The sequence below is a fragment of the Trichomonas vaginalis genome, chromosome I, assembly GCF_026262505.1.
Source record: "Trichomonas vaginalis G3 chromosome I, whole genome shotgun sequence".
NCBI lineage: Eukaryota > Parabasalia > Trichomonadida > Trichomonadidae > Trichomonas > Trichomonas vaginalis.
This window is the reverse complement of record NC_067203.1, coordinates 12196529-12208732: the sequence shown is the minus strand read 5'-3', so window position 1 is coordinate 12208732 and position 12204 is coordinate 12196529. Positions and strand designations below refer to the sequence as shown.

Below are 12204 nucleotides of genomic sequence, written 5' to 3'. Positions count from 1 at the left end.
ATATGAAGTATATTGATAAGGTAAAAATCAAATTTTATTGCATATTCATCGAGAAAATAAACTAACGAATCCCTCAAAATTGAGAGGGTAATCCTCCTCCTCTCAAATAAACGTACATACGGGTGCACCCTTAAATAATTTTTAAAACTCTCTAATATTTTTTTTGTATATGTTCTCTATCAAGATGAGCTTCCAATGTTTGATTTCATGGGCAATATTTTTGGGATTTCAATGATCTACTGATCCCAAGAAATAGTTCCAATATTTATTTAGATATATTATTTGAATTTTTATTTCTTGAATGCTAATCAGCATTTATGGCGAGTTTATATTATATTTCAACTATAGATATTAGTCACTACCACAAAATATCATATCACAGATTTTTTATGCATATTCAATTTAAAATAATCTTTATTTGATAATACGAATAAAACTACTATAGTTTTCATCTAATCTATTAATGATCTCTCTTAGATCATCGATAAAATTAAATCTAAAATATTTTTCATTGATTCCCAATAAAATCAGTTTAGCCTAAGGGAGTTTGCTTTCGCATTTCTATGTTGATTACTTTCATTTATATTATTCATGAAATTACAAAAATATTCCTTGATATAATTTGCCAATTCTTAATTAAATGTTAAGTACTTCCTACATATCAAGTTTGAGCACAAGCTTGTTAAATTTAGGAACAGGACTGATATTTATATATATATTTTGCCAATTTGAAGTTTACAATTTGTAAAGTGTCTCCAAACTGAAGTTTAGAGTTGAAGAAGATTTTTCTCCATACGAGATCCTTAACCTAAATACTGATTCTTCATACCCAATTTGAATCATTCGAGTAATTTACTTCAAAAACTTCAAAAATAAAATCATTTATATAAATGTTTGCCGAGAATTCTTTAAAATACATAACGTCAAAAATCTTTAGAAAAAATTTAATTTTGAGTTGCAATATATTATTAATTCTTGTTTGAAAATAAATATATGATAGTTAGGAAAATATGAAATACATAATATAACGTGAAACTTTTCAACGGAGAAGAATTCAGAAAGTTTTGTGAAAATGATTTTCTAGATTTATCATTGATCGAAGAGAAGAATAATTTTAATATTGAATTCCAAAAATTAAATTCTCAGCCATGCGATTATTTTTGATTCAAATGCTGTTCGGCGTTAAATGGAAAAATTAATCATATTACTGAGAATTACACTTTCCCACATTTTTTGTGTCGCTTCGTTCCCTGACAAAAAGTCAGAAAAGTGTAAAATCTAATTCGGTAAAATTTGGAAATTTAATCAAACAATTAGGGCAATATTGAGGATTTTAGTAAAAAAATTAATTAAATTGTTTTCAATTTGGAAGTTTTTGATGAGCAATTGAATTTTTTTTTGAAAATGTTTATTATGAATGTTTGAAAAGAAATTTAATTAGATCAAAAAGTATTAAATGTGCACTTTTAAATGGTTTTTATATATATATTGGATTGAAGTTTTTGATGAGCAATTGAATTTTTTTTTGAAAATGTTTATTATGAATGTTTGAAAAGAAATTTAATTAGATCAAAAAGTATTAAATGTGCACTTTTAAATGGTTTTTATATATATATTGGATTGAAGTGAAAGAACAATTGAAAATTATATCAATATAAAGGCAAGGCAATGGGGGCTTCCAGGGGCTGCGCCCCTTCTAGCCCTGAAGATGTTTAGTATAAATGAAGTTTATATTCGGAGGGCTTCCAGGGGCTGCGCCCCTTCTAGCCCTAAGAAATTTTGCCCAAGACCCAAGAGGAGGACCGAACCCCAGCCGACCAGCCGGTGACAAAACCAAAACCGTTGTTATTTACATCATATTAATGGTGTCATATAAACATCTGTCAAAAACCGTTTTTAACTTCACTTAAAATGCCACGTAAGTTAGTATACATATCATGGGTACGGAGGCACTGCGCGCCTCCTTACCCCTGATATGTGAATTTGACACTTTACAAAACCGTTAACGTATATTTTACAACACAAACGACAACACTAACTTAACCTTAAATATTTACAAAGCCGCCAACCACTTCACCTCACTAATGTAAAAATAAACGTTCTCACTTACAAAAGTATTGCAACTCCTCCCATTGCTGTGCTTCATATAACAGCTCATAATCTTCTGACTCACTTTCTTCTTCATATAGGTCAAAATCACTGTCATAGTTTATACCTGTAAGTTTTGACAAAGCTAATGAAACACGCTTACCGTTTGTATCATATGCTTGTATAAACTTTCCATTATGCTTGTAGTCATAAACGCTCAAACTAACTTTACCTTTTCTCCCTCGTATCTGATAGAATGTATTTTCACGAGGAACGAAGAATAAATTCTTGAACTCATGACCGTTGTAGTTTGTTATCTCAATAGTTTTCGTCATTTATATAAAAATAAAATAAAAAAAATAAAATAAAAAATTAATGATATCACCACCCTCACACGTATGAAAACATCCATTTAAATTTAGGTGAAGTGGTGAGATCTCACCTCTTTTTTCACCTGTTTTTTCACCCTGTTGAATTCATTGCTTTATAACTCTCTTCCTTGGTTTCTTTTTAGTTGCTTTCTTCACGTCTGTCTCCAACTTGACTGTCTTTCTTCTTCGGCCGTAATGATACCAGTTACTTCCACCAGTCAATGGGTCAAATGGTCTTTCGTAAGGGTTTCCATACATTCCATAGGGACCATACGGAAGAACTACTGGTGGAGAAGAAACATTTTCTTTAGTTCCATCGACTCTATTTAAATGCATTGTTTCACCTTTCATCTGGTCATTAAAGTCTTTTGTGTGTTTTGCAAACTCATCGTCCTTTCCTAAAGCATTTTCTGACTCAGTCGCAACCAAATTGGATGCTTTATTTATGAGCCCTATTTTATTTAATCTTAACTTCTTTGCAACCCAGCCTCCAATCTTCCCTTTATTTGCATCTAATGTCTTCGAAACCCTTCCTCCACTCATTTTATTTACTGCGTCATAAGCTCCAAGTGCTTTTGCTCCAAATGCTAATGCTTTTGTTCCCATTGCGCCTAAAGCTGCCCAAGCTACCATTTACACCATATTAAAATCATCTCTCTTCAATATTATCTCATAAAAGTTCTCGTTACTGGAGAAAGTCAATGAAACATAAACGTTCTCACGGGCTTCGCCCTCACCGCTTTGCGGTCTATCTAACTTATTTCTTATATCATCTATACGCTTCAAAATGTCTGAACAATTGCTAACATCTTCTACAACTGTTATTTCATCATGAACGACCTTTAAGAACAAGCTCATTTAATATGCAATTAAAATCATCTCAATAATGAGTCCATCCTTTCCATCTTTAGGTAGCACAACATCTTTCATTGAAGAAGGTTCGACAAGTCTTATATTAAACTTACTGACAAAGTTTGTTATACTATAATGCTTCGGCGGCGAATACATGTAGTTTGAAAGGCATAATATAGATTCTTCAGCAAATTCACTTATACTGGATTTTATAACAATGTTCTCACGAGACCAAATACCACCAATTGACAATCTTGTAAGCAATCCTGCTGAACCTTCTACTGTAAACGTCGATGGTAACATTCCACGAAGGTCATCTATTGACATCGTTGAGTCACTGTATTTAAATATTTTCTTAAAGCAATCGTCATTATCTAACCATGCAATAGCTTTGAAGTTTTCATTCGAATATACATCTGCTTCATTAAATGTAAAACCTGACTTCTTTGCAGAGATGACTTTAAAATCTATTGAGTTTGTTTCAAAATTATATGCTATGGTAACTTCTGAAGGTAATGGATGTCCTTCCGCAGTCAGTTGTTCTCTCACTACCGTTTGAAGCTTTGTGTTAAAAACTTTCATGTCATCTCCTGTATCTAAGTTCACATACACAGCAACAGGGAAACTATCTTGCTTCTTTGTTTCATCATTATACCTCAAAACATTAAAGTTCTTCAATAATATTGTTCTTCCTGCTGGAATACTTCGAACCTGTCTGATTTCAATAGCTTTCTCACCTCCTACATACTCTACCCAGTGTCTTGGATATTCATAAGTATACTGACTTTCTTGAATTTTGGTTGGTTTCATCATAACATGTTCATAGTATATCTTTATACTCTTATCAGTTAGACTCGGTGCTATGTTCTGAATATTTCTGACTTGCATTTTTAATGGAGATAAAATGAAGCATTTAATACATGACGTAGATGAAGACATGAATGAAACTACAGACAAACTTAACTCTTCTCTTATTCTTCCTTTCCGCAAAGATTATGAGTTCTGTTCAAATGGTGTGTATTTCTATTGTGGAAAGATGGGGTCAGGAAAGACATTCAACCTCATTCGTCATATACTCATAACAGAACGTTTAGGAAACGACTCTTACTATGACCAAATCATTATATCAGCAACTTCAGACTCTATGGATTCAACAGCGAAAACATTTATGTCAAAAGTTCAAGCCTCTGTCGTTAAAGTTCCAGACAGTGAACTCATTGAATTTCTTCAACGTTACATTCGACGTAAGAGAAAATATTATGCCATCGTTGAATTTATACAGTCAGGAATGCAAAAGACTTCTGAGGAGATGGAAAGAATTATTGACAAACACCACTTACGTCAATACTCAGGAGTTTACGATATGAAACGACTTACAAACTACATTCTGTCAAAACTTTCAAAATACCCCTTCAAAAAATATCCTTCAAATACTTTGTTAGTTTGCGACGACTTCGCCGGAAAAGGTTTAGTTTCAAAGCCTGACTCACCATTAGCTAACATCATAACTAAAGTCAGACATTACCACTTAACTGTAGCAATACTTATGCAAACATGGAGGTTTTTAGCTTTAAACATAAAACGTCTCATAACTGACTTCGTTATCTTTCAAGGTTTCTCACGCTATGATATTGAACTCATTTGGAAACAGTCAGGTATAACATTACCTTTTGAAGAAATTTGGGAAGCATATAAGTCTCTCATCTCTCCTCGTTCATACCTTGAGATTCATATCATGACTAATACCATTAAAGTCAAAAATATTCCATGGGAACGACCAACATTGTTTTAAAGTTTAACCTTCAATTGACTGATGGTAAACAAATTCCATGCATCTCTGTCGCCATTTCTGTTAATATTTTTGCTGTCATTCATATCATCCACTTCTCCATCTGTTAACTTTTGAGGATATGCGTTAGAATAGCTGTTCTTAAATGAAGGCTTTTCACCTTTGAGAGCATAAACTCTATAACTTTCTGCATACTTTATGTTTGAACCTCCTGAGCCATCATTGACATAAATTTTTATAGGCTTCCACCCTTTGTTCATATTCCTGCTTCTTCCCTTAGCTCTTTTGTTCAGTAGTTCTACATCTTTATACACAGCACCTGTCTCAGTGAATTCAACAATATTTTCATTCGTTAGCTTTACATTCAAACCCTTGTCGAGTATATTGTTCATTTCATACATATAAAAGGTTTTTATTCTATATGAAATGAGAAGCAAATCCATCTTAGCTGGTGCCGTTAATGTTCCAATTGAACCAACATCAAATGTTGACTCACGAACGACAAACAATATTGTCATAAAGAACTATAGTTCAGAGTGTTTGAAAGAACCAGAACCAGAGCTGAAATCCGTGAATTTAAACACAGCTTCAAACGCTAACGCTACATCAGATGTTAAGTTAGAGTATCCACCACTGGACCAAATTCTTTCAAGAGAAGCCAACGACAATCCTTACACAAATGTTCAAACAAATCCTTCAGATAACGTAGACCATTACCTTCTTCAGTTATACCAAACAATTTTACTCAAAGACGATAAGAAGCTTTTGACAAATCTTATAAGTAAGAACCAAATAATTCTAACAAAGGAGGACCTTGAAAATGTTATCTCACGAATAACAGGGAAACAATGTGTCATTGACTATCTCGACCCTGAAATCGAATGCTGTGGTCAAACGCCACCATTCATGAAAATAGGTAACATCCGCATCATTGAAACACCAGGAACTACAGGAGTTGAGTTTAAGTATAAATATTCGAATGAATATACAAAACTTTCAACAGAATATAAACTTTGCTTGAAATATGTTTTAGTAAATTAAAGCAGTCAGGAGGGCTCTTTGAGCCCATCTTGGCGCTTTGCGCCGTCAGTCAAAAAATTTCAAGTTAGCAATTTGTAATATCTATCCAAAACTTCTTCAACAGTATCGAACTCATCTTCATAATGCAAACCTAATCTTATTGACTTGGTGCAGTTTTCACTAACACAATATTTTTCTGTTCTCTTGACTGACATAACTAACTCATTTGTTTCATCAAACAGCAACAACCAAAGTTCATGACCTAATACATAACATTCATACTTTATATTTTTAGCTCTGAGTTCTCTTGTAAGCTGTTGCATTTAATATTTTCTAAAAAGTCAACTTCAACAGTCATTCGCACTGGTGCCTTCAGTTCTACAGGCTCTCCTTGAAAGTCAACAAGTCTGAATTGCATGTCTTTCAAATTATGAGGACTAATGCGAACCCATTTACCTAAATGAGTTGCTATGACAGGAACGTTTGGAATGAACATTGAATTTACTTCATAACAGAAAGATTTATACTCTACTGAACCTTTACTATTAACTCCTGAAATGCCTGTGACATTAGCTATTTTAGACTCAATGTATAAACAATTGCCATAACATACGTATGGAACAGATTTCATCTCAATCGTTTTGTCAACACTTTTCAAAGGAAATGTCATATGGTATGCTCCTAAAAGAAGTTGAACTCTATGACTCATTCGTGTTATCTTGAACTCTTTCTTGCTACTGAACTTCAATGTTCCCTCAGAAGAGAGTTCGACATCTATGTTGTCAATAGTTTCTTCATTTATGAGAGTATCTATGACTCCAGCAATTTTATCTATTCTATACTCTGCTCTGTTAGGAAATGTTATAAAACTTCTTTTGTCATCTATTTCAATCTCTATGAAATCTGTTTCATCTGTTATGACAAAAGTTGCGATAGTATTGAAGTCAACAACTCTGAAAGCAAGTGCTTCATTCTGAAGACCTAAGTTTGTTTGAAGCTTTACTGTTCCATATTCGTTTGGGTCTGTACTTTGCAAATAGAACAACATTTTATTCTCATTAAAATATGACTATTGCTGCATATGCGTATGAAACAAATGAAGCAAGAAGAGCACATGAACTAGTAAACGAAAATCAACTTTAACCATTGAAGGCAATGATTTAGTCATTGACGATGGAAAAACTAAAAAGTCATTGATTTCGATACTTTTAACACTTATGACCCATTCATTACAATAAGTAAAGTTCCTATCATAAATGATGGAACGGTGCAATATATAAATTCTACAGTAGATGCCTCATTAGTGAAAGTATTAAATGTTCTCATTGAATTGTTAAAGAGCTTTCGATTTGACGACAACATTAAATGCCTAAAGAATTTAGTCATGAATGAGAAACAAATTCTTGGCGTTGCTGGTAGCAGTAATGATGTACACCTTATGACATTAGAATATTATAACGAACATAAAGATGAACTGAAAGGAGAGAAGGGTGACACCGGACCTCAAGGACCTCAAGGACCACAAGGAATACAATGAATACAAGGACCTCAAGGCGAGAACGGTTTGGATGGAAAGGATGGAAAGGATGGAAAAACTGCTAAATCATGGATATGGACCTTATAAATACTGGTTTAACAGCTGCTTCATATGGAGTTCTTCAATACCAAATCGGAAAGATATGGGCAGTACTTGGTGAAGAAGCTTTAGATGACGTTAAAAATGCTTTGAACTTCATTTCAAATGGTTCGGATACTATTAAAACTTTATCTGGTTGGATGCAAGAAACAAGGAGTCAAATAGATACTGTAAGACGTATAGCAAACAATGCACGTACGGGATTGGATACTTTACGAAGCACAAAATACACTAAAGGAAGCAAATGATATTCTTGGCTCAGTATCAGACATGCATGAAGATTGGCTTAAAGGTATTGACAAATCTTTAAAAAATCACAGTCAGTCTATTGCTGACTACAAGAAAAGTATAGATTTTTTACATAGTGCTATGGACGTACATGATGGAAGCATAAGGAACTTACTTAATGCTAACAATAACTTACCAGGAACTATTAAAGCATTTATAAAGTCCTTTGTAAAACCTGGTGCTCTAACATTTAGGTCTTTGAGAGCAAGAGCATTGAAGTCAAGAGATGCAGAAACTCCAACAGAAGGAACTGAAACAACAGAAACTCCAGAAGAACCACCAAAACCAACAGCTAATGAAATATTGTTCGAATATTTTCCAAGGTACTCTGTTCTCATTGCATACATTCAAGAAATACTTAAGAAAGCAGACTTGACTTTAGGAGATGATGAAAGTTCTGTATATCTTTCGTTCCAGTTTCAAATAGCAGAACTTTGAGACAGATATGCTTAATGTATGACAACATCTCTGATTTCACAAGATATGATGACGACCATGACCCCGAACACGGTGAAGAAGAAGTTTACAAACATCCATTAAGACAGGAAAGGTTTTAACTCAAAGTCTCATTATTGACACCAAAGATGGCGAAGTGGACGTTCTTCAAGAGCTGAAGAAAAATACTTCTTCGGGAGGTGGTGGTAGGCATGAACTTGAAATAAATGAGATAGAAGAGAAATTAGCCGAAAAAGCAGATAAAGAACATAAACACAATATCTCCGATATAAATGAACTTCAAGCTACATTAAATAGTAAAGCGGACAAGAACCACGTTCATTATATAACTTCAGACGAACAGATTATAACAGACTACCATGGATATTTAACACGAAGTGATGAAGCGAAGACAAAAAATGTTAATGAAAGAAGATATAAATACATTCGTGCTAAAGGTTATGACATAAGCTGTACTGTACAGTATGATGTAGCTAAAGCACCAGAAGCATTTGGTTATACCGGTGAAATTTATGCCTCTACTTTCAATGTTAACGGTGTATTAGTTTGAACCAAGATTTACTTTGAGAGTTAAGTCAAAAATAACGTTTGAAGATGCTATTAAAAGTAAAGCTGACAAAGTTGAACTCGAAGCAATGAACAAAGTTTTGAAATCTCATAAACACAGCATCTCCGATATAAATGAACTTCAAGCTACATTAGACAGTAAAGCCGACAAGAACCATACACATAAATCCTTCACTACTGTTAGAGCAGACGACATAATATTGAACTATACCCTTGGTTCAAGTGCACCTTTAGAGAATCCAAGTACAAGCGTAAAAGATACACTAAACTCCTTAAATAACAAATGTATAATATCAAAGGTCATGTCAGAAACTTTGAAACATATGAACTACCAGCAATGTTAGATAAAAAAGCAGACAAGAACCATACACATGATTTCTTCACAACTGTTGCTATAGAAAGTATTGAAGGAACGGTTGAAGGAACTGGTGGGGATGCATTATATTGTAAACCTCCTAACTTTCCACAAGGTTTAACATCGGATGACGACATAACGACGATGAGAAACATTAGATGTAAAGATGTTTATGTCATGAAGGATGAACATAATATTAAATTCACTGCTCAAGATTTATATGACAAGAAAGCAGACAAAACAGAGCTTCAAACATTAAAGACTCAGATTCTTCAAACATTATATCCTATAGGCTCTATTTATACTTCAATGAACTCAACAAATCCAGCAACAGTTTAGGTTTTGGTACATGGCAGCAGATTGTAGACAAATTCTTATACTGTGCTAACTCTTCAAAGCAAACAGGAGGTTCGAAGAAAATTACTGAAGCAAACCTTCCACCGCACACTCATACAGGAACTACAAACACAACAGGTAGTCATTCACATTCAATAACAAAAAGAGGTTATACAAATCTTGCAGCAGGTTCGGATAGACAGGGAATGCATAGATATGATATTTCAAGTGACCCAGTAGATTCAAGCGCAGGTATTTTCTGTGGAACCGCAGGAAATCATGTCCATACTTTCACAACAAATCCAACAGGCTCGGGTGCAGATTACATGCCACCATTTATGACTGTATTCGCATGGTATAGAGTTCATTGAACGCGCTTGAGCCTAGAATAAAATCTTTAACTTTACATAAATGAGCTTGAAAGAAGTATTCGAACAACATCCATGGAGGTCATTTAAGAAGTTCAATGAAGCTGCAAAGAGTTGGGATTTACTAACAGAGCTGAAGTTAAAAGGTTCTTTGACAAAAATGTTGTACATCAAACAAAAATAAAACCCTTACGACTACTTTTTACCAATTTACTCCAACGCTCCTGACGCATACCAATTTGACACTCTCATTCAAAGCAGAAAAGGAGGACATAACCCATTCCTCATCTTCATTAATGTTAACACTCGTAAAGCATATGCATATCCAATGAGGAATAAAGGAACTCGTGAAGTGTTAAGAGTTTTACAAAAGTTTGTAGCAGAACATAACCCAAGTACTTTAACATCAGACCAAGACAGTGCATACCTCAGCAATGAAATCACAGAATTTCTCATTAAGCATAACATAACTCACTACACTACTGAAGACCATAACCATAACATACTCGGCATCATAAACCGCTTCATAAGGACGCTCAGAGATTTAAACCAAGAGCGAGACTTTACCGAAGAAACAATGAAAACATTTCTCGAAGTATAAATTCCTCAACACATTCTACAACAGACATACACCAAATTCAATGACACAACAACAAGAAGAAAAGTATATACAAAAGAAACGAAGTCAAACACAAATATCAGAAATTCAACACAATTTACCTCATTCCTGGTACAAAAGTTCGTGTAGTTCTTGACGACAAACCGTTGACAAAGAAACGTTTAAGGTTAAGTCGAAATTATTATATCGTAGACTCTACGCAAGGTAATGGATATCTTATAAAAGCTGCTGACGACTCTATTGCGTTTATCCTCGTCATAAATTAGTTGAAAGTAGTAATGGCAAACTTGCTGAAACCATTGACGAAGCAAAGCGAGGAGTGGTTATTGAAATACTTGACTACAACATAAACGATGACACTTATAAAGTAAGATATGAAGGAGGTGTTGAAGATGTTATACCATCTAAGAACTTGAGAGAGTCAAAGCCAACACATCTGGGACCATTAGAGCGGGAGTACTGGAAAACAAAAATATGCCAGAAAGAATAAGAAAATTCTTCTAAACTTTTTCATTAGATGTAAATCAGACAAAATATATTTTAGGTGAAGAGGTGAGATCTCACCTGTTTTCTAACATGGTCTAAACACACAAAACTCATGAATTTTGTGTGTTTTCAGCATTATTTTTTTGCATTATGACACGAAGTGAACTTTTGCACTTCGTCAAAAACTCATGAATTTTGTGTGTTTTCAGCATTATTTTTTTGCATTATGACACGAAGTGAACTTTTGCACTTCGTCAAAAACTCATGAATTCTCATGAATTTCCTTAAGATAGAAAAAATAAAAAAAAATTTTTAGGGTAGAATGTTAGATCTAACATGCTAACATAAACTTTATTTTTATTGAATTCAGCACAAAAATAATGAATTTCATTAGTTAGAAAAAATAACGCTAATTTTTTCTAAGAAAAATTTTTATTTTGTATGTAAAGACAGTAATGACAAACATTGAGTTTGAAACAGTTAGAAAGATAGACAATGACACCAAAGTGGTTAGAATAGGTGATTTAAACGTAAGATACTCAAAGAAATACAACAAATATTCTTTGTCAGACATTATAACACCATCTGGAAAGAAAACAAACGACTGGGTTAGAAATGCTTCAACTCAGAAAATTTTGACAAGAAATCCTGAGCTTATGATATCAGTAGCATTTCATGGAACAAGAGCATATCTCATTGACAAAAGTCTTATACCAATAGTTTTGTTATGGATTGACCCAGTTGTTGATATAACTTCATAACTTATGGTTCATTCGACTCAGAACGTTGCAGTGAAGGCTTACTTTACATCGTTCAGAAACCGAAGGACTTCAATACAAAGAGAATATAAGATAGGAAGAACATATAATATAACTCAAAGATATGACAGTACAGTCAATAGAGTCAAGGTTGTGTTCGTTAATGATATGAGAGCTGCAGAAACAGAACTACTTGAAAAGTTTGAGAAAAGGTA

The 12204-nt window shown here is 33.7% G+C and overlaps 4 protein-coding genes and 2 pseudogenes across 6 annotated transcripts, besides 1 other annotated feature; 3 read left to right on the top strand and 3 right to left on the bottom strand.

Moving 5' to 3' along the window:
* Window positions 1–1921: 1921 nt before the first annotated feature.
* Window positions 1922–12204: part of a mobile genetic element that runs on past the window's edge.
* On the bottom strand, window positions 2565–3092 carry TVAGG3_0973180 (protein of unknown function, DUF4107 family; the record flags this gene model as incomplete). Its single annotated transcript, XM_001300151.2, has 1 exon — window positions 2565–3092. The coding sequence occupies one exon, from the start codon at window positions 3090–3092 to the stop codon at window positions 2565–2567; it is 528 nt and encodes a 175-aa protein (XP_001300152.2).
* On the bottom strand, window positions 3528–4124 carry TVAGG3_0973170 (uncharacterized protein; the record flags this gene model as incomplete). The annotated part of the gene is made up of 1 exon (XM_001300152.2): window positions 3528–4124. A coding segment is annotated over one exon (597 nt), but the record flags the coding sequence as incomplete, so codon positions are not given.
* Window positions 5527–6141, top strand: TVAGG3_0973160 (uncharacterized protein; the record flags this gene model as incomplete). The annotated part of the gene is made up of 1 exon (XM_051253760.1): window positions 5527–6141. One exon carries the CDS (start codon window positions 5527–5529, stop codon window positions 6139–6141), a length of 615 nt encoding a protein of 204 aa, XP_051079334.1.
* TVAGG3_0973150 (uncharacterized protein) lies at window positions 6404–7168 on the bottom strand (the record flags this gene model as incomplete). Its single annotated transcript, XM_051253759.1, has 1 exon — window positions 6404–7168. The coding sequence occupies one exon, from the start codon at window positions 7166–7168 to the stop codon at window positions 6404–6406; it is 765 nt and encodes a 254-aa protein (XP_051079333.1).
* Window positions 9136–10129, top strand: TVAGG3_0973140 (annotated as a pseudogene). The gene has a single exon. A coding segment is annotated over exon 1 (994 nt).
* On the top strand, window positions 10170–10585 carry TVAGG3_0973130 (annotated as a pseudogene). The gene has a single exon. A coding segment is annotated over exon 1 (416 nt).